The sequence below is a fragment of the Euprymna scolopes genome, chromosome 6, assembly GCF_053919585.1.
Source record: "Euprymna scolopes isolate OS-2025 chromosome 6, ASM5391958v1, whole genome shotgun sequence".
NCBI lineage: Eukaryota > Metazoa > Mollusca > Cephalopoda > Sepiida > Sepiolidae > Euprymna > Euprymna scolopes.
The window spans coordinates 25,688,716-25,711,982 of NC_136487.1; the positions used below are offsets into that span (position 1 = coordinate 25,688,716).

A 23,267-nucleotide genomic window follows, 5' to 3' on the forward strand; every position below is an offset into this window, starting at 1 on the left:
CAACGATTTGACCTTTGAGAACTCTACCAAACTCCTCCGCCAATTTTGGGTCTACACACTTGAAATTTTAGATATAGGTTCCTTGGACATGGATCTAACTAAATAACTTAATTTGAATCCCAAACAATAAATTTTAAGTGGTCATAATAGGGGTCAAAGTTAAAAAAATTGACCGCTTTTTTTTTTTTGCTCAACATACACCTCTAAACACCTGGGGAACGCCGGGCTGAAATGCTAATATATATATATATATATATATATATATATATATATATATATATATATATATATATATATATATATATTAGTTATTGTGCATGTAGAATGATATAATTATTTCCACAATCAAACACTGTCGCAGCTCACACATACCACAAAGTAAGTCCGAATATGTTCTACTGAATAGCGCGAACCTCCAGTCTAGAACTTCCGGTCTGCGGCTTTCATGCTTTGTGTGAGCCTGTATTGTGGAAATAAGTACGCGCGTGCGCACACACACACACACGCACACACGCACACATGTGCTTGTTTTTAATGAAAATAATACTAAACATTGTTTTCAAATAGAGAGGTAAGATACATGTCTATATACAATTTTGAGGTCTTTGGCGCCTTAAACCATTTGTCTGTAAGTTTTTGTGTGTTTGTGTACCGAAATTTGGATAGATGAGAACTTAATTTTTTTAAATATGTGTCTTGTAAAAAAGTTCACAATGATTAAGGCAAACTGGTATTATTATAAAATATGTACACATTTTTGTTCGAGTAATTAAATACGTTTTGCATCGCCTTGCGAACCGTGTAGCTAAAACACTCCAGCAACACGGAAGTTAATAAAAAAAAACACACACACACACACACAGACACACACACAGAAAATTACATAACATATTGTGCATAGATGCATGTGTGGATATCCTTAACGTATCCAATGTCATTTGTGAAATAAAAAGGAAATTTAATCGTTAAGTTTGGCATCCTGTGCTCGGTAGAAACTTCAAACATTGCTTCCTCTAAGAAACATAGTCATTTGTTGATCCATTTCCTTTCAGAAAACGATAAGAACTGCATTCTGTGATCACTGAAAGCCTCAAACATTGCCCTACCACCCCCGAAAAGAATAGTTAGTCATTTGTTATATTATTTCCATTTTATAAAACGTTAAGATCGGCATTCTGTTATCACTAGAAACTTTAAAAAAATTTTCATGTACTCATCTGCTCATTGCGGCGTGCCCTTTTATTATTTAAGTGTGACGTAATCGTACCACGTGATCTCTTTTTTTGAAAGTAACAATGATTTGCTGTTGTGTTTTTCCTCTGCAGAAAAACTTTATCTTTTTGAAGTGGCAAGTTTGCCTTCAACCCAACTGAGCCTTCCTTAATTTTCAACCGATCGGATTCGTCACTTTGAATCTCATCAGTTCTCTCTAATTTTTGTTTCATACCACCGACTTTCACACGACCAGAGTCGCCATTTTGAATGTTATCTATATTTTCTACTCTATTTTCGTTCCGTTCTTCGATTCTCGCCGACTCAACAGTGTACTCTTCCTGATTTACTTTACATTCTTCGCCCAGTCCATCAACTTCAACACGATCGAGTGTCTCGATTTCAACATCGTTTTGCATTTCGTCTTTTTTCTTTCCTACATCTTCGCTACTAAGATGTTGATTTGCACTTTCCAGATTTGACTCAGAGACCGCGATCTCGTGGTAGCTAGATTCTGGAAGAACCTCAGGTTCAGTATTCACAATTGCAGAATCCTCTCTGTCTCTTTGTTCAACTAGCTTCTTCCGCTTCTCGTATCCTTGTTCCGATGAAGTAATTTCCATGGAAGGGTCCTTAAAATCTCCTTTCAGCCACACATGCCGTGAACCAGTGATATAGTGCCGGAAGTGCCGCAGGACACGATTTCCAAGCGAATTGTACTCCTCCGGAATCAACTGAATAAACAAAAGGAAAAATTCATTAAAAAAAAAATAGTATAAAGAACGTAAAAACAACAACAACAACAACAACAACAACAACAACAACAACAACAACAACAACCGCAACAAAAACAAAAACAAAAATAAAAATAAACAAACGAACAAGAGCACTCTAAGAGCACATACCTTCACCAAGGTACAACAATATCTAACCTGATTAGGTAACTTCGATATGCGATCAAATTTTCAAAAATATTTGATAATTATGATTATATAAAACGTAGGTACACCTTTGGAAGAAGGTTATGTTTGGCCAATGTTCCTGCTCACTACTTATCTAGATATATTACTTAAATATTGATATAAAATCATATGTCCGTAGTTTAATTCTTCATATGTATTTATTATAATCATTAGTGATGACTCAAAGAAAAAGAAAACATCCCTCGTTTAATTTTTATTATATAGTGGAGAATTAATTTGTAATTGAATACAGCAGATCATTCGTAAATCATACAAACAAACTCGGTCATTAGCTTGATTTTTGCCCCAAAAGATCTGATATTCTGACCAGTGTAGTTTGATACAAGATTTTCAATAAGAGTCACAGTAATATAAAGCATTGTATTGTTAAATATCTAGGTTTTGGCAAAAGCGCGTACCTGGCCAACTGCAAGAAACAACAAAATAATAATCAAATATACAAAAAGGTCATTTGAATAAAAATTGTGAACCTGGCACAGGCATCTTCATAGTAAACTTGATCAATTGTCAAAAAAAGAAAAAAAAAAGAAAAAAGATAAGTTAAACGTATGACATTTGAAATATCATTTTCAGCAAAAGATTACACAAAGTCAGGTTAATTCAGTGAATCGATAATGGTTGAATAAAACGCGCTTGAGATATGACTTCGGTGAAAACGTCGTCCCAAGGGGGCGTTTTAGATGGTCACAAATGGTTATATTATAATAAATGAAAAGGATATCGTTCTTGGTTGACAATTTGGGCCAGAGAAGAACCAACCCTTCGAATTACGATGCGTGTATCCCCCCCTAACAGCCAACTATCTATTATTGACAGTGACAATATAAGTATATTGCTATATTTTCATATATCAGTGTTGTCATTCTTTTAAATACAACAGTATTTGAGTTATGTTCTTAAAATAAATAAAAGTTTTCAATAAAACAATTGCATGAATTTTTTTTAACAGAAAGTTTGTAGAAAAAGGAAAGTTGAAGGCAAAGAAGCTTCTGATATTATTTTTCACGACGTGTTAACAAGAATGGAAAAGAAGAGGAAAAACGAGAGAGAGAGAGAGAGAGAGAGAGAGAGAGAGCCGTCAGTACTCATTGAGCTAACCACTTACAACATGTCAACGAGAGACAAACAGCTTTTTCCTGTCAACAAGATGACGATAGGACATCAGGTTGGTTCGAAGAAATTACCCATTAAACATTACAAACGGGAAGTTAGTGCTGTATAAGATTACAACCTGCTTTGGTGCCGTGAACACAAGTGCCACGTACCGTTACACATTATCTAGTGAAATTACGTCATCATTTTCTCATGTTAAAAATAAATAAAAATCTTTGAAAATAGATTAACATCAAATAATGTAAATATACATGGTATTATGACAGAAATCGATTTTTTATAACGTGTGCGATCTTACCTCAATCTTCAGTTCGACAGATCCAATCTTTAATTTGGCTTCGTACAGAGTTTTCTCTTTGGCGACGTGAACACCTTGGCTTCGAACGGTGCATTTTTTGATAAGGTTGAGTCGTTGGACCAGTTCTGGTCTCAGTGTCACAACGTCGCTACCGGAATCGACCATAAAAACTGAAATAACAGATACATAAAAAAGAGAAACATTTGTTAAATAATCATTCAATTAATTATTAATTTATTATATAATTGAGGTGCAAACTCGGCGTTGACCGGGAATTATTTATTACTTCCATATAACTCTTAAAATCATGTCCCTTAAAAATATTCAATAATCAAATGAAAATATTTTTAAACTTTGATTACATAATCTGCGGTCCATTTGATAAACACGTAAGTTTCATAACAAACAGTTGTGATTATGATGACAGTATGTTATCGTGTAACCACACACACACACACACACACACACACACACACACACACACACACACACACACACACACACACACACATATATATATTTCTGTAGAAATATATTTACTTATAATATATATCAATCCTTATTTAAGAAGCTCAATGTAATTACAGAGCAATATAGAGAATAAATGACAAAAATTACATTCCAAAATTCATGATGTGGACAATATGTTTATGGATTATGAATTTTGGAATATAACTTTTTGTAATTTATTCTCTCTCTCTCTATCTCTCTATCTCTCTCTCTCTCTCTCTCTCTCTCTCTCTCTATATATATATATATATATATATATATATATATATATATATATATGAGTGTGTGTGTACTTCGTTAAACAGCAGGGATAATTACTCTTTGTTTCTCTTGAGATCGATCTTTTTTATTTGGCGGGCCAATAGCCTGACGTTCTGTTCGAGTGTAAAAAGAAATTCGCCATAGCCGCGAACGATTTTACCTCGCACGAGTCATCTTCAGGCGAGTGATGAATTAAAAAAAATTAAATTTAGTGAATTTATTGAAAAATTCGATTAAAATCGTTTAAAAGCACTTAAGCGTACCTTCTCTCTCATATCGAGCCTGATTGATGGTCGGTTTGTATATGCAAATGAGTAGAGCATCTATGATGATGAAGCGCAGGTTACAGCGTGAGGCGGCCAAAATGGCGGTAATTTTTTTATTAATATACTTCTGAATTCATTTTTGAGGATGTATGCTACTAAATGTTGGTAAATTGAGCTGTTAGGGGAATACAAGCGAAGCGTATTTTAGTGAGTACTTTTCTTCCTCATGGCGATATAAGCATTGTTTTTAGACACATTTCTCTCTATATATATACACACACACACGCACACACACATATGTGTGTATGTGTGTGTGCGTGCACGCGCGTGTGTGTGTATAAACGTAGTTTAAATAAGATAATGTAATGCAAATGTGTAACGGATCGATACAAACAGAAGCAAATCAAAACATACATCGATGGAATAAGCTATGCAGATTCACATTCATTAATACAATGTATAGATTAATTAAAAGTTTTTAAATATTTTTAGCGGTACATTGTCTTAGTAGCTGCGTCAGTGTGATCTGATGGACGTTCCGTATCGTATGATATTTCGGGAAAAATGCCTTCTCCAGATATGTGTCCGACTTTGTTCAAGCATGCATACGTGCATATGTATTAGAAAATGGCTGATACTAAATTTTATTCTCCACATGTATCGAATGAAAAATTAACATATTGTCTTGACTTCAATTATATAATAGTAAAATACGAAGCTTTATTTTTGATTGAAAACAAAATAGCTGATTTTACAATGATTGAACTCTCACCTTTTGAATTAGGAGAACTTATGCATCTCCTATAACTCGCCACGTTTCTAATTTCATTCACCTTGTGCAAGCAACGAACCAGTCAATTAAGATTTAGGAATTTAACAGCTATGTTACAAACTTCCTGTTGACTTTAATGAATTTATAGCCAGTCAATTGTGACGGTAGATGTGGACAAAAAAAAACTTAAAAACAGGTTTTATAAATCTTTTCTCTTTTAAAAATCAAGTTGATGTGAATTAGCGCAACCTTTTAAATCATTTTAAATTATTTAATTTCTTTTGTTTGAAATTTTGTTTGAAGGGGAACAAACTAACTAAAATATTTACATTTGCTTATTCGGTTCCAAATGAGTCACAAGGTCCGTGGCTAAAGTGAAAGAATTTAAAATGCAACGTCTTTTATCAGTTGCACAACGCAATCAATAACCAGAATTTGAATTAAAGTTTACGGCATTTTTGATTCGGTTAATGGTGGGTTATCAGTTAGGCTTAGGGTTAGTTGTGCGTTATTTATGAGTGAACATTACAATTATATAGAAGTGCAGCCTGCCTGACTTGAGGAAATTCACCCAGGGTAGCTCAAGCCAACTCCTCCCGTAGAACACACAACCCCCTGAATGAACGCAAACCGCGCACGACGATCTGGAGCGGCCCAAGTAGTTATAACCAGCCAGTCCCGGAACCAGTGGCCAACAGGATAAATCTCTGAACAGGAAATAGGTTAAACATCAGTTTTGATCGTGTGTAACCACGTCTTTAACTGGCCTTCCGCTGTCTTCGCCAGTCTTGCAGTGGCTCTGGAGCTATTGCTTCCTGAATGAAATTTCGTATGCTGCGGCATACAGCGTGGCCAAACAACGAAATCTCCTCTTTAAAAGAATTTGGTTAAGGGGGATGATCTTGCATTATGTCCAGGTGTGTGTATTAGAGATAAAAATGGTGCCAGTGGGCCTGCAGTATTCGATAGAGGCAGTATAGGTCAAGCACTACCAACCTTTTGAAATCCATATCTCACATTAGCCAGGTCTTCTAGCAGTAAAAAAGGATAGTTCCGAACAAGCACCTAATAAATCTAAACTTTCGTGCGTATTGTGATCTCGAAAGCAGTCTGAGAACTATCTCATGTAGCCCACCGGTGAATTGATTAAAAGAAGTGAAAAGATTTCCATGTTACTTACCAACTTCCTCCTGTGTGTTATTGTTTTCTGTTGAGAAGATGGTAGCATCGACACAAAGAAAATCAAATTTGGCATATTCCAAATAGTCCGGTTTCATCCACTTCCCGTAGGCCACGGGATATTCCACTTCGTTGTTGGATGTTTGCGACTGTTTCTGGAGACGAGACACTGTTAAAAGATAGATAGATAGATAGATAGATAGATAGATAGATTAAGAGAAAGAGAGAGAGATAGTTTTTTTTTTTTAGAAATTATTTTATATTAAAAGTTTTAAAAAGTCAAGTCGCATTGCAATGTAAAATATTGAATAACCACAAACAAATCGATTCATAAAAACATGTACATAAATAAATTACTATAAATATTGTACTAGTGCTCGCACGAACGACGTTAAAGCATCAATTGTAGTTAGATGTGTGTACTGTTAATCTTGTCGCAGTTGCATTGTTCGCGATACATGTAATTTTTCACATAAAATTCACCCTCGTTATGGCTTCCCAGGAAGTGAAAAGTGTTAGCTGTAGTGATGTTACGGATTTTAGGCGCATTACAGTAAAAACGGAGATAATAATTAAAGATGAGAATGGTTTTCATGATACTGATTTTGCTAATATAGATGCGTGCAAAGATCTGGTGATACTCAAGTACAACTTCTTGCTTGTTTGCCTCAAAGACTCAAGTATAAGTCCAAGTACTGAGAAATATTAAAAAAAATGGAGATAGTTTGAAAGAGATTGGATGCATCTTTATTCATTTGGAATCTTGGGGCCCCATACCCCCTCCCCGCATGTCACTAATCTTGAGCGAGAAAAGTTTGAGCAAAATGTCGAATATTAAGGATTATTTCTACTGATAGACGTATGAATATAGAATTACCATTAAGTATGATTAAATAGCCCCTTGTATTCAAATAATCACATATAATGGATAATTTGCAATAGTTATTGTTTTTCGGCATTAAATAACCCAGAAGAAGTTGATTTGCCGTAAAAAAATTACAAACTAAATTAAAATCAAGCAAAGTTACATTTTTTGTATTATCTGGATTCTTCGGACTGCTGCTCTCATCTTGAGTCACATTTTCACAACGTTTCCGTTGATGTAACCATTGCCCTTCTTCAGGTGTATCTTATCGAACTCAGAAATTTTTCTGTTGAACTCTGGAATATTTTTGTTAAACTCATGAATCTGCATGAAATTTCGAACTAAACCTTTTAGTTAATTCACGGGAGTAGCATGCTCTTGTTTCATCGGTCGTGATTGGGTAGAAGTCTTAAGTAATTCACAATTGTATACCACATGTCTTGCAAACGAATAAACCAGCAATGTAATAGTTACATTTGTATATAACAAATAACGGCAAAATAGGAAGTATCCATTTTATCATGGCCGCCTTATCTAAAATCGGAAATTGGGAACAGTGTTATAAAAAAAAAACTAAACAAAATCCCCAATTATATTTTAAACCAAGTTTTAAGACTTATTTTTTTAAATAGTTTATTTAATTTGATAATACGAACAATCAAATTAAACTTTTTTTATATATAACTGGAATATTTTTTTTTATTTTTTATCTTTAAAATTGTTATTAATTAAAATTATGAATTATTAATTAAGTAGAATTATATTACAAAGTTATATACTACTATAAACAAATAATATATTCAAAATGTTTTTTTGTAAATGATAAAAAAACAGTTAAACGGCCTAAAATAATTAGGAAACATTTTTGGATTAACATCGGTAAACAATTTCCGATTTCAGATACGATGACCATGATAAAGTGGATACTTTTTATTTTACCATTATTCTTTTTTAAAACAAAATTACAATATTTTAATACGATGGTAATAGCCATATAATAAAAATAATCTCTCTCTTTCTCTCTCTCTCTCTCTCTCTCTCACACACACACACACACACACACACACACACACACACACACACACACACACACACACACACACACACACAAACACACACAAGAATTCCACGATACCATCTGCAGTAATCAGAATTAGGTGTTGGTCTCTCCTCCCATCATCAACTTATGTCAAAATAAAACCTTTGAAAACCAACAAGTCTTCATTGTGTAACGTAATCCCCCATTGAGGAGCGTTAGAACTACGCTGAGGTAGCTTATCATTCCTGGGTGACGCTAGATAACCCAAGGATTTAAGATAGAGAAGATAAATATATATATTTTATTTCACGTCAAAATAGATATTGTTTGAAACCAGAGAAATATATCTTTGCAGCTAAAAAGTTGATGGATGGAAATTTCATGTATAACATTGTCTGGCCTTAGTGATCTCAAGGTCGGATGTCAGAATTGATATCTGGCCTTAGAGATCGTGAGAATTAGTAATTCAGATTTCAGGTATGGGAATTGTGCCCACGCAGGGATCTGGGGCTTCCGATTTCATGGCGAAATCTTATTGGCCGGGGGGGGGGGATTTCCACCCCATCCACATACCTTACTATATATACGACTGTCGTGCGAAAATTAGTCAGTTAGAGTTGGAGATCAGTTGGAGTAGAAGTTAGGATTCGAGAAGAACAGACCGTATAGAGACGTGACCCCTCCACCTCCCTCATCCAACCGTCTCTCGCTGTCTGTGAAGAGATTTGAGACTGTGAAAAAAACTTACAAAAACTGAATGAGATTTTTAAAAACATTTATACATAATTCTGCGAAATTAAGCTTCTGTAGATTAGACTACATGAGTTTGTCTTTCTTCCTGCCTGCTGCTTCGATATTCGCTTTCAGCATACCAGATTTCATGTAACAACCTTAGAGAGGACTAGACTACACGAGCCAAGAATTCAGATAGACAGGGGTCCTTAACACCTTATCACGAGAGGGGTTACAATTGTATTTCTATGCATGAGTAGATTCTTCTGAAGTTAAATAGAAGACTAACAACCATGAAGGGATCATGGCGCATACATGAAAAAGTGACGATAAAAAGAAAGACCAAAGATCGTGCACGTATGTAAAAAGACTTTGTTTTATTTATTTGTTATCTTGATCGCTCACTGGCAATAACGCACATGCGTCGAGTACGCGTTTGTTGGAAACGACGTGTGCGAACTGTTCGTCTAATGTTTGTTCATGAAAATGTTGCATAAATACTGAGAAACCAGCAAAAGTAGAAACGAAGAGGAAAACAACGAGAAGCAGAGAATTAAAAAATACTTATGTATTTTTACCAATAATTATGAAACGAACACATATTTATAAAGTATGCGTTTCTTTATTAGCTGTGTTTGCACATTTACTAAGTTCTTCTGATTGTCATTTATGATTTTATAACCAAACGTTTTCAATTTAAGATCGGATAAAAAGGGTGTGGAGTATATTAGTACCACATTCTTTTCGCATCCTGTCGTTGGTTGTTCATGTTTCTGTATTTTTAATGTTTTATTAAACAGGGCACAAGCACACTTGTCATAATTCGGGATGTCTCTTGATATTACTCATCTGAATTGGTTCACGATTACACATCTTTAGAATCAGCTGTTTTTTCTTCAACTCACTTGAATTCATCTAAGACATATGACATTCGGACCAGCCTGTTCTATAGTTTACAATAGAATATTGAGAGCGTATACGTAATCGTCATTGCCGGTTTAATACTATTAGACTGAGTTTGTATCCAGAAGACCGGAAAAATGTACAAGATTGTAGGTTATTAAGTTTATTTAGTTCTTTCCCACTGCAATAATTTAGCAAAATCAAAAAGGACCAGATTATTACAGGAATGGTCTAATCTCTGCAGAGTTTGATTTTCATGAATAAATGTTTATACTAGGGATGTGACAACAGAGTATTCTTTTCATTCTTTTGACTCTCGGGTATATATCCGACACAGTTAGACACACTTAATCAACTGAGAATCACATCTGTCTATATAAAAACATGTAAGATATTAACGGATATATACTCAAGAGTCAAAACAATGAAAAGAATATGCTGTTGACACATCCCTAGTTATGACTATTCCTAAAACTGACTAGAGATATAATATTTTCAGTCTTTGACCAGAAGCAAGATTCGTCATTTTGAATCTCGCCAGTTCTGTCTAATTATTGTTTGGTATCATCGACTTTCTCGCGATCAGAGTCACCACTTGGAATGTTATTTTTCTTTTCTGCTCTTTTTCATCCCGTTCTTCAATTCCTCGCTAAGTCAACCCTTCTAGGTTTATTTCGCACTCTTTGCACAGTCCCCCTACTTCCACACGACCGAATATTTCGGCTTCAACATCGTTTTGCATTCCATCTCTTTTATAACTGATCGAGAGATGTAGCGTTTTCAGTCTCTGATAAAAGGCAAGATTTCTAGTAACTCAGCAGAGATATTTTTAACTGATAACACTTTATTTTCATTACTCCTATAAATTTTCATTCTGAAATGATTCTAACCATAGCCATTATAAAGTAGAAATCCCTAACAAATGCCACATTAAAATAAAAACAACCCATTGAAACATTACAACAAAACATTGAGAGCGAATATGTTTATTATTATAAACATATTTATTATTATAAACATGTTTAAGTTACTAGCCTCTTCATCCATTGAAATTAGTCAAATGCAGTTTTGCTAAATGTAGTTTTGGTTATTTCATATAAAGCTAAATGTAATGGTTTTTTTGTTTTTTTTTACATGGGGGTCACCACTTATCAAGGCCCGAAGGCCACTCAGGGATAAGGGTTATTGCGTGTACAGTAATAAATGAGTTAGCATTGTAGTAATCATTAGTATTGGGGGTTTTGATAGAGTGTCTTACTTACGGGAGCGGTTTGTCAGGAGTTTGTTTATGTTTCACTTGAAGACGTCCAAGTTGGGAAACAGGCAAGCGGCAGAGAGTTCCACTGGCCTGCAGTTCTAAGAAAGAAGCTTTGCTCATGGAATCTACGTTTGGATTTAGGCACGGATAAAGAGTGGGGAAAATTATTGACAGTAGTTTCAGCATGACTGGTGTTTCTCGTGAAAGATTGGCGAGGGGAGGGGACGAGGGATTGGAGCTTAGACGAGCACCTGCCATGGAAATAATTAATTTTAATGATAAAACAAAGACAGGCTTGCAACATCTCTTCTGTGGGAGAGAGGTTGCAGGGAAGAGAAAAGGACATTCTCCCACTAAACCACGAAGTCTATTTTGTACTCTGTCAAGGCAGGATAGGCTGTTTTTAGCAGCTCCTGCCCAGATGTGGCAGCAGTACTCCATCCTTGAACGTACTTGGCTTTTATACAGATAGAGAATTGCATCAGTAGTGAGATATCTTCTGGAGCGGTAGAAGGATCCCACCATTTTCCAAGCGTCCCTAGCAACAGATTTTATGTACGTGTTCCATTTCAGATCAGGAGTGAAGATCAAACCCAGAAGCTTGTCAAAACATGGGGCTTCTCCTAGACAAGAGCCATCCATTTCAATTGATGCCAGATGGGGAACAGAGCGTTGATGATGTAAAGATAGAAGCTTGGTTTTGGATGCATTAAAAGTGACCAGCCACCTCTTCCCCTATTGCACCACGCGCTCAAGATCAGAAGTGAGAGAATCAGAGAGAAATTTGTCATTTACGGCTTTTGATGTGTTGCCATAGATGGGCGTGTCATCAGCATAGATGTCAAAGCATGATTTAAGTATGTGTTTAGGGAGATCATTGATGTAGATCAGGAAGAGAGTTGGGCCCAGGATGGACCCCTGAGGGACTCCAGCATTAATACTGTGGGCCTCTTATTTCTGCCCATCAACCACTTCTCTTATGAGCCTATCAGAGAGAAATGATTTAATGATTAAGAAAACATTTCCAGTAATACCGTAGCTGGAAATCTTGTGAAGTAGGCCCTTATGCTATACCTTATCGAAGGCCTTTGATATGTCAAGAGCAATTGCCCTAGAAAGAGAATCTTTGACAAGAGATTCACTAATCCTATGTGATATAACCGTTAGCACATCTGCTGTAGATCTTGCAGAGCGGAAACCATATTGCATGTCACTAAGAAGGTTGTTTCTGTTGAGGTGGTCGACTACTTCTTTATTTAATATGGATTCCAAGAACTTACTCATGACACACAGGAGACCTATTGGTGTGTACTGAGAGGGAGATGACTTTTCACCTGAATTCATAAATACAGATGAGGTTTTCTAGGGTGTTTGAAAGCACTTCTCCTGAAGGCAACGCTTAAACAGTATTGTAAGTATGGGGGGAAAGTTTTGGTTGGAGCTTTTTCAGCACTATAACTGGAATGCCGTCAGGGCCAGTTGCTTTACTGGAATCAAGGTCTTGATTAGCTTGGCGATCTCACGCACAGATATTTGTATGTTGCATAGTGTGTTGTCTGTTATGGGAGGAAATAGAGGGAGTTGATGGTCATTGTCACATGGGATAGAATTAGCTGCAAAGTTCTTGGCAAATAGTCTGGCCTTGTCTGATGCTGACGAGATGATCTCAGGTTCATTGATGATAGTTGGGATAGAACGCACGCTTCTGTTCAAGATCCTGTTTGCTATTTGCCAGAATTGGTGGAAACCAAGCCGCTGCTCAGCTACTTTGGATTTAACAGACTGAGTATATAGCTCTCTTGCATTTTTTATTACTCTTTTACAGTGGTTGCTGGCAGTCCTGAAAGCAGCTTTAATCACAGTACATTTATTACGTTGGTAGCTATGGAAAAAGTGATTTCTGAGCGCGATGGCAGCAACACATTCAGGGGAGAACCATGGCCGGCTGTTAAGTTTTTGTTGGAACTTTTTGGATTATATTAATCGGTCTATGCCTACAATTAACCATTCGGTCAGGTCTGATACTATAGAGGACACATCCTTTTTAAACATAGAATGCAGAAGTAGGTCAAGTATGAATGTACGGAAGCTATCCCAGTCAGCCATAGAGTATCGATATACAGTATGGTGGAGAGGTACGTCTGAAAACTTATTACATTTCATTTTTATCTTAACTGATAACACTGAGTGGTCATAGGATCCCAGAGGAGATAGAACGGAACATGAACACAGCCCAGGGGAAAAGGTCTAGAAGACTTGCATATTGACTGGGTGAATCGGGCACACGGGTGGGTTCGTGAACAATCTGAGTGAGGTCCTAGGCAATGGCAAAATCATGACAAAACCTCCCCTCGTCATCGGTTTTATTTTAGTGGGTCAGCCATTCCACATCATGGACATTGAAGTCACCGCAAATGTGAATGTTAGCCGAAGGATGAGCAGACAGGATGTGGTCAATTTTCTCAGATATGCTCTTAAAGATAGTAACCCCACTGTTGTGGGGGCGATAGAGAGCAAATATAAATGCAGTGGTGTAAGCTAGTGCAATCTGGAAGCACATATAAGGTAAATTAGGGTCTTCTCTGGAGATATCCCTACCACATTGAAAGCCATCTGTGATGTAGGCACATATTCCATGCCCATGGCGATCTTGGGGGTCAGATTTAGATGTTAAATTGGAGTATCCTTTAATTATGAATTCGTCTAGAGAAGTGGTGTGCCCTATGCCAGTTTCACTTAGAAAGAATATGTCCGGTTTCGTCTCCTGTAATTGTCTTTCAACCTCTGGAAGGTTGGAACGTAGACCCCTGATGTTGGAGAAGGAGGCCTGGTAGTAGGGGCCTACGTTGGAGGATGGGGTTCTTGGTTTATTCGTATTAGTGTTTTTTATTTCGTAGAAAGCTAAATGGTTATTTCGTAGAAAGCTAAATGTAGTTTTGGTTATTCCGTAGAAAGCTAAAGGTAGTTTTGGTTAATTCGTATAAAGAAAGACACATAGATACATAAAACTTATCCCCCAAGAAATCCGACCTCTAATTTTAACTGATATTTCAGTTCACTTAGAAATTTATATTGTCCCTAATAAAAACCTCAGTTGCACGATCGTCTGGCTAAGCTGTTGGGCTATTTGGCGGAAATAGTACACATTTCTTATATTTAATTATTGTGCTAGCTTACCTGCCCGTTCGAGTCTTTTTCTGTGTGCTGGTAGCATGATCTCAAGGTCATCGTATATGTCCTCGTCCGGCAAAACCATTTGTCGAACTACATGCAGACTGTCTCGGCCCGATTGCAAAAAGTTTATGCAGTAATACTCGAGCATGTTTTCCCGGAGCCATTCGTACAATTCTTGTTCCTCGGAGGGCCGATGTAGACTGGCTGTGGTTGGAGAGAAAGAGAAGAAAAAAGGAAAAGAATTAAAATTCATTGATACCTCCGCTCACGAATGCCTTAGGCCACAAACGAATCGATTCATGAAAACATCGTTTTGACCAGTGAATATTGTACTAGTGCTCGCACGAACGATGTTAGAGCATCAATTGTATTCAGATGTGTGTAATGTTAATCTTGTCGCAGTTGCATTGTTCGCGATACATGTAATTTTTCATATAAAATTCACCCTCGTTATGGCTTCCCAGGAAGTGAAAAGTGTTAGCTGTACTGATGTTACGGATTTTAGGCGCATTACATTAAAAACGGAGATAATAATAATTAAAGATGAGAATGGTTTTTATGATACTGATTTTGCTAAGCAGTACAGTATGGCAAAATCTGTACTATCTCAACAAACAAAAAATACGGTAAAGGTGGCTGATGTAGTTGAAAGGTCTCTTAAGCGTTGGAAGAAGTAGAAAATTGGTGGTATGTGTTGACGGCAGATTATTTTTATGGAATAAACGAATAGATTAAGGAAGTTAAATTAATTACAATAAGAAAATTGTTTTGTTTCACGACCATTTTAGTTCACGGCCATTTTGTTTGATGACAATTTTGTTTTATGCCCATTTTGTTTCACAACCATTTTGTTTCACGACAACTTTGTTTCACGATTATTTTGTTTTACGACAATTTTGGTCAGGACCATTTTATTCAGAACCATTTTGTTTTGCAATCATTTTGGTTCACAAACGTTTCGGTTCATGGCCATTTTTTCATGACTATTTTGGTTCATACCGGTTTTGGTTTACGCCTATTTTGTTTCCTAACTATTTTGGTTCACGAACGCAGTCAAAAACGAATTAAATTCGTGGTTCGTATGCGCATCGTCTTACTGGTTTGAGTTTGTTAGTCCGACTAACTTTCGTTTTGTTTTGTTGTTATTTAATGCTGCAAAAATGAAATGTGAACTTTTGATAATGCGCGTTCGGATATACAGAAAGAATCACTTAATTGTCACAACATGAAAACAGAAAAGAGACAATTAAGTATTTCTACAACTTTATAATTTATGAAGTTATGATCACAAAATTAACTGCGATATCAAACTTTTGCTACAATGTTTTTTTTTATTTACACAGAAATCACCACTTATCAAGGCTACTCGAGGATAAGGGTTAATGGGTATAAATTAGTCAATGTGATTATAGCGTAGTAATCATAGGAAGTGGGGATTTTGTAAATTGCATTACTTCGAGGGATGTTTCATCAAGAATTTGTTTACGTTGGACTTGATTGTAAGCTGTGGCCATGCGTGGAACACGGTAAATATTTAACATATAAAGTTATCTTGTGAAATTTTCAACATAGCCTTTAAGCTGCCAAATAAAACTTTGTTTGTGAAAGATAGATTTGCATGTGTAATTGTTGTATCATGGCAGTTGATAATATGAATGTACTTCGCTACAATTTATTTAAAACATTCTTAGTCCGACTCAAACAATTTTCGTTAATAAAAAAATATTTAGTAAATCACCGAAAGGTAGAACGCAGCACAGGGGGTAATTCATATTACTGATTATTGTTTGAAGAATATAATAAGATTTGTGTCCTTAAAAATGTTGGAAAAATATACAAATATAATAAAAATTCAAAACTAAAATGATTTCACTGAATCCCGGACAACGCCGAGTAAGTACACACAAAACACAACAAAACATAAAAACATGCAGATCGAGAAAAATAACAGAAACCAACGAAGATGATAGTGTGTTACCTGTAGTCAATACTTGTTTACTTAAAATACATATTTATTATATTTAATTATGTTTATCCGATTATTTCGATAATAAGGCCTCGCAATGACCTGTGGTGTAGTGCGTAAAGTACTTAGTGAAATTCAGTTGCAAAGCTATATTATTCTAGAGGTTGAAGATTCAATTTCCAATGCGGGCGAAGTTCAAAATACAAACTACTTAAGACTTCTACCTAGTCATGGCTGACAGAAAGAGAACATGCTACCTTGTGGATTAAATAAAAGGTTTTGTTTGAAATTTCATGCAGATTTCTGAGTTTGACTAAATACATCTGAAAAGGATCAGCAATTACGAAACGTTGTGAAAATAACACTCAAAATGAGAACAGTAGTCCGAAAAATCCAATTAACACGTAAAATCCCCTGATATCAACCGCTTGCAATAAAAGATACTTCAGACCGGGTTTTATCGCCTTTTTACAAATATTGAATTTTTTAGTGAAAGGGAGATTTTTTTTATTGCACAAGTGAACTGGGAATGGAAGTATATACATGTCTTTGTGAGTTACTAGTAAGTAGGCTTTGATGATTAGTCGAACACTATATAATGCTAGACATGGTGAAATCGCAGACAGTACTTTTAAGGTAAATCCGAATGAACGAGCACAGGTTTTATAGGTACATTAGATGCATTGATAATTATCAATATTGTCATGCATGACTGAACAAGAAAACAATGCCCATCGAAACAGGCGTTGCAATAATAAACCTTAAAATGATAGGACTCTTTGCCATTTCCTATGAGTCATATGTTTATAGGTTTTACCTCGAATACAAACACTTTTCTATCTATCTATCTATCTATCTATCTATCTATCTATCTATCTATCTATCTATCTATCTGTCATGTCGTGTTGTGTCAACTCTACAAATAATAAGGAACCCTTCCACTTATTATAAAAATGGGGAAAATATGTCTCTCGGCATTAGCACACAGATAATGCACAAGTCGTGCCTACTTAACAATCAGACTGACGTATAACTATACCCTTTATTTGTTGTATTTATTTTCTGTTCAAAAAATTTTCTTTCCACTAAATATCTTTCTTCGGGACCCTTACACTATCTATCTATCTATCTATCTATCTATCTATCTATCTATCTATCTATCTATCTATCTATCTCGTTCTGTTTCTATTAATTAATGCATGTTATTCTTTTTACCCATTAATGCCTATAAATAATCAAGAAGTGAAAACCAAGTCTACAAGCCAAAAGTTCCTGGAAACTTAAAGCGAATATAGATATTAATATTTATATAAACCAGCTGTCAAAAATCTGGGACAGTTTAGTTTTTTTTTTTTTCAATTTCTCCAGAAAATTCGGGGCAGGGGGTACAACTAAACTTATGCACATTCAACATATCTCTTATGTTGATACACTGTATTAATTACACTTCATTATAAAGGATAGAAAAAAGGTTATGAGCATTTCAATTTAAAAAAAATTAAAAAAAAAAAATTAAAGTAGACAAAAACACCGTGGGACAAAACAAAGAAAATAATTTATTGTGGACTGTCTAGTCAGTTTTTCCACTTTTCTAAGCACGAAAATGACGAATAAGTCGATTACGTCACTTTATAGTCACTGCAGCCGGTTCCACCATCATCATGACAGCTAAAATTGATGCTTCTATGAAAAAAATCAATTATTAAACTTTATGGAGGAAAACCATTCAATACAGAAGATAGCTGATGACTTGAAGCTGTCGAAAAGTACACAGAGAGCATTGCTTTTTACGTTATAAAGGATTTCAAGAATACTGGGAAAAATTCTACCACTGAAGAAAAATGACAGATCTCGAATAACTTCTAGATAAGATCAATTGATTAAGAAGATGGCACTGAACGATAGGTTTCAGACAGCTGCCAGCATTTCTCGTGAACTACATGCCTATCATGACATCAAAGAGTCTGGAAAACAGTATCAAGACGCCTGAATGAAATTGGTCTGTTTGCGAGATCACCGGCTAAGAAACCGCTGATAAATAAGAAGAACCAGAAACTCAGATAAAGCTTTGCTCAAGAGCATGTGTTGTGGACAGATGATCAGTGGCGAAATGTATTTTTTCTGATGAAAGTAATTTAATGTATATGGATCTAACGGGAAGAAATTCATAAGGAGGTTTGCTGGCGAAATATTTGATAAAAAATGCACGAAGAAAACGGTAAAGTTTGGTGGAGGTAGCGTAATCGTGTTTGAAATGATTTCTCGGGAAGGAGCAACTGATCTGGTCCGTCTAAACACCAGAATTAATGGAACAATATACAAGAACTTGTTGAGAGATCATGTAATCCCAATACTTTGAAATTATGAAAAACATATTTTCATGCATGATAACCCCCTGCCACAAGGCTAAGCATATAATGGAATTTTTGAACGAGCAAAATGTGGATGTTTTGGATTGACCTCCTCAAAGTCCGGACGTAAATCCCATTGAAAACCTATGGTCTACTTTGGGGAACAATGTGAGTGAAAGAAACTCTATCAATACTGAAGATTTGTGGCTAAAACTTAAAGAAGAATGGGCGAAAGTTTCATTTGATGAATGTCGCCATCTCATTCAATATTGCAGTAGAAGATGCGCTGCAGTTATAGAACATAAAGTCTTGTTCACTAGATATTAGATGTATGTCCACCAATTTTGGTATTTTGATGTTTCAATGTTATTATTTTTAAATTTATTTTCTTTGTCTCACGGTTTTGGTCACTTTAATTAAAATAAATTGAAATGCTCATAACTTTTATCTATCCTTTATAATGAAGGGTAATTGATACAGTGTATCAACATAAGAGATATGTTAAATGTGTGTAAGTTTAGTTGTAATACGCCCCCCTCCCGAATGTTCTTGAGAAATTGAAAAAAACTAAACTGTTCCAGATTTTTAGACGCTAGTGTAGTTATCCAACCCACATAAAAAAAAAACTCAATAAAACCAAATTAGGAAATATATTCGCTTTAAGTTTACAAATGCTTTTGGCTTGTTGACTTGGTTTTTACTTCTATGATAAATTATATATATATATATATATATATATATATATATACTCATCCATATATAATTTCGTTGTATCACATCATGCCTAAGCTCTATTTGTTTACACAAAGAGCATTGCTTTTTATGTTAGCGGCAGTTTGTTATTTCACTCCCCAATATACTCAACCCAAGATAGTGAGCATTTATGACTATACACATACAGTACTGTTTCACTGTATTACAGCTCATCAGTGCGGATAGACTCAAGTCAGAATTGAAACTCGACTTCCTAGGCGACCGCCAGAGCTTCTCACCGTTATACTATATATGAATTAAATACTGAAAAGGAATACCAAATATCTCGACATTTCGCCCACTATTTCGTGGGTCATTTCAAGAATGAATAACTAAAAATGGTCCACGATAAAATTAATATTCACTCTTGAAAATGCCCACGAAACAGTGAGCGAAACATCGAGCAATTTAGCCCTCTTTTCCATTTTTAATTCATATAGTCAAATTTTTATCTATCTATCTATCTATCTATCTATCTATCTATCTATCTATCTATCTATATATATATATATATGTATATATATATATATAATTATTATTATAGTAAAAAAATAATTATGACAGCCCCTTTAAGAAATTCGTTTCTTATCGTTGAGCACTTTCAGCTGAATTAAAGTCGGTCAAAATAGCTCTTATGCATAGATCATCGTATAACGATTTGATCACTGTCTGAGTGACGTAAAGAATATTTAAAATTAAAATGTTTAAATTCAACGTTATTTCACGCGGTTAATGGTAGCCGAATTGATACGGTCTTCGCTAATCGAGCCAGAGATGTCTCGTGTTGCGGGGTTCGAATCGTTCGACTGGTGTTAGTCGTGACACCCTGCACTGAAGATTCCCGAAAGGATGAAACACTAGTGTCTATAGGTATTTATAATTTATTATAGTAAAAAATAATTATATATATATATATATATATACGCATATTAACATATTATATTAATTTATGATATCATATATTAACATATTATATTAATTTATGATATCATATATTAAAATATTATATTAATTTATGATATCATATATTTATATATATAATATTAATTTATGATATCATATATTAATATATTATATTAATTTATGATATCACACATATTTTTACGTATATTATTTGTTATATTATGCATATAGTAAATAAAACATAAAACATGTTAAAATAAACATTTTCTGTACGTTTACACGGAGCAACTATGAATTCGACCCCGTTTATTTTTGAAATAGTCAAATATGTTGAACGAATGTGTTTATTTCAAATAGTCCGAAGTTTTAACGGAAGTTCTTCGTTCACAAATAGTCCGAAAGTGTTGACTCAACGCGGTTGTTTATAGATATTCTGAAAGTGTGGAACGATTTACTTATTTATTAGTGTCCATACAATTATATGTTGGAACCTTACGCCAGTAAGTAGGTACCCACTAACTACCAAGATTCAGTCTCTGTCCCATCGCCGTAGTGTTGCATCCTTGGCTTCTTTTACAAGTACTTCTATGGAATGTGTTCCGACAAACTTAGTGCATTTTTTTAAATGGAAATCGCTCCAAATTAGGCACGACGCCACTTGATGTAAGGAGCTAAGAAATATAATACTTCAAGGTAAAAAAAAACAAAAAACAAAAAAACTTGCGAACGATAAATGTTAGGTGGAATAAATTCTAACTCAGAAAACAGCAATTCTTCCCTCTTTGTCAGAAACATCGTTCCTGGAATGTGAGGACTAAAGGACAAAATAAAGGAAAGTGAGAGTTATATTTGTATCTCATAAATCAAAGTGGTCCCAACCCACTCGATTTGCAACAAAATTCCACCCTTTCATTGTAGAGATCCCTAGATACCGGACGACTTTCTACTCTGAAATCTTTTTCCTCGAACCGCTTTCCTTTGGAATTTCCTCCCTGATTCCCGGTTGTGCTAACATGCAGAGCTTTAAACGTAATGTTAACAAACACATTGCTGCCCAACTCGCCACCTATCACAGTAGCCCCCTTACGCTTTCAGTGGAAATATGACTTGTTTGTGATGAACACACACACACACACACACACACACACACACACACACACACACACACACACACACACACACACACACGATGAAATAGTTTGATTCAACAGCATATGCATTTATTCAAATTTGTCGAAGACGACCATAAATGGAGTTTATAATACTTGTAAGATATATACAGTAAAATAATGAAGTTCCTTCTTCAGACATGGGTATTAAACAAAAATACAATCGTTTCCATTGCAATAAGAAGCACACGTGTTGAGAATTTATAAAAAGGCAACTTTGTAAATTGTACTTGCATTGAATTTGTCTCCAGCGGTTATAAATCGCAAAGGAAATATACGACATAGTCATTTGGTCCTTTGATCAGTCTGAGAGTCGCGTGACCAGAATTTGTTTCTCGAAGCAACACACAGCGCCAAGAAAGTGTAAAACAAAGTCGTTTGGTGCTTCGACCGATATTCAACAGTCGATCGAATCGATCTGAAAAAATAACCTTAAAAACTTTGCCCGTGAGGATCTATGAAACATACTCCGTGTGCCTTTAAAGTCGCGCCTGAAAGAGTCTCGTTCTGAATTTTTCTATGCATGAGCAGAACGAGATTCCAAACACTTGCGCTGAAATTACTATCTAGTGTTTTTACTGATAATAAATCCAAGGGAAAGAACTCTTCCGTAATAGTATGTCTATTTCGCATCAGCATTAGAATCAACTAAAGTGTTCACGTTTTCACGTTAAGAAGTTTTACGGTAAATTGTGACCACAAGCGAACCAAGAATAAAGCATTCTTCATCAGTCATACTTTGTTGCCTCATTTTTCCTTGCTACCGTTACATATTTATTTTTATTTTTCTGGTTTAGATAATGTATATTTTACTAAAATAAATTACTAATTAGATATCAGACATAAATAATTTAAATACGCAAAAAGTTAATTAAATATTAACAACAGCCATCAACCATTATGTCAACCAGTTTCTGCTGGAAGTATTTTGATGCCAATCACAACAATAAGAATACATCTGTTTGAAAGTTATGTCCAGGAGTGGCAAATGAGCTAAATGTTTGCAACGATTAATATATGAAACTATATTAAAAAAGTTCATCGAGAAGCAAAAGTTGCAGATAAGAAAAAGAAACACAATGTTCAGGGACAGATATTCCATGAACAAGCAACAGCAATTATTAGCCTCCAGAGAAACACTAAACTATTATAGAATCAATATTGTCCGAGAAAGATCCATTATTTGATAGGAGAAATGTTTAATGTTGATATTCAACCATATTCTGTAACATCTAACATTGGATTTAATAGGCTTACTACAAAAACTTTGTCCAAATTAGTGCATTCGACCAAAAAAGTACTTCACTGAAAAAATAATTTCAAATACATTTACAAAAGTAAAAACAAAAATTCAATCGTCTCTTGATGAAATTAGTAGCATTTCTTTGGTCACAGACATTTTGACAGCTACTCCAAATAATGCTTTCTTTCTGTGTTTGATGGTTCATTGGCTTTCAAATGACTTTGAACAGTGTAAAGCAATTAGCAAATTAACTGAAATAGAGGATCAGCTTAATTTGAAAAACATAAACTCATTCAAGATGTGACTACACAGTGGGA

At 35.1% G+C, this 23,267-nt stretch overlaps 1 protein-coding gene across 2 annotated transcripts in view; it reads right to left on the bottom strand.

Moving 5' to 3' along the window:
- Window positions 1-296: 296 nt before the first annotated feature.
- Window positions 297-23,267, bottom strand: part of LOC145277574 (uncharacterized) — a 44,842-nt gene continuing 21,871 nt past the window's right edge. For both annotated transcript variants that reach the window (XM_080129065.1, XM_080129066.1), the window contains 4 exons: window positions 14,569-14,769; window positions 6,596-6,763; window positions 3,607-3,776; window positions 297-1,946 (listed from right to left, as the gene is read on the bottom strand). In XM_080129065.1, the coding sequence (XP_079985191.1) occupies window positions 1,206-1,946; window positions 3,607-3,776; window positions 6,596-6,763; window positions 14,569-14,769 (1,280 nt within the window). In that variant the 3' untranslated portion in view covers window positions 297-1,205. The remainder of the gene's footprint in view (window positions 1,947-3,606; window positions 3,777-6,595; window positions 6,764-14,568; window positions 14,770-23,267) is intronic.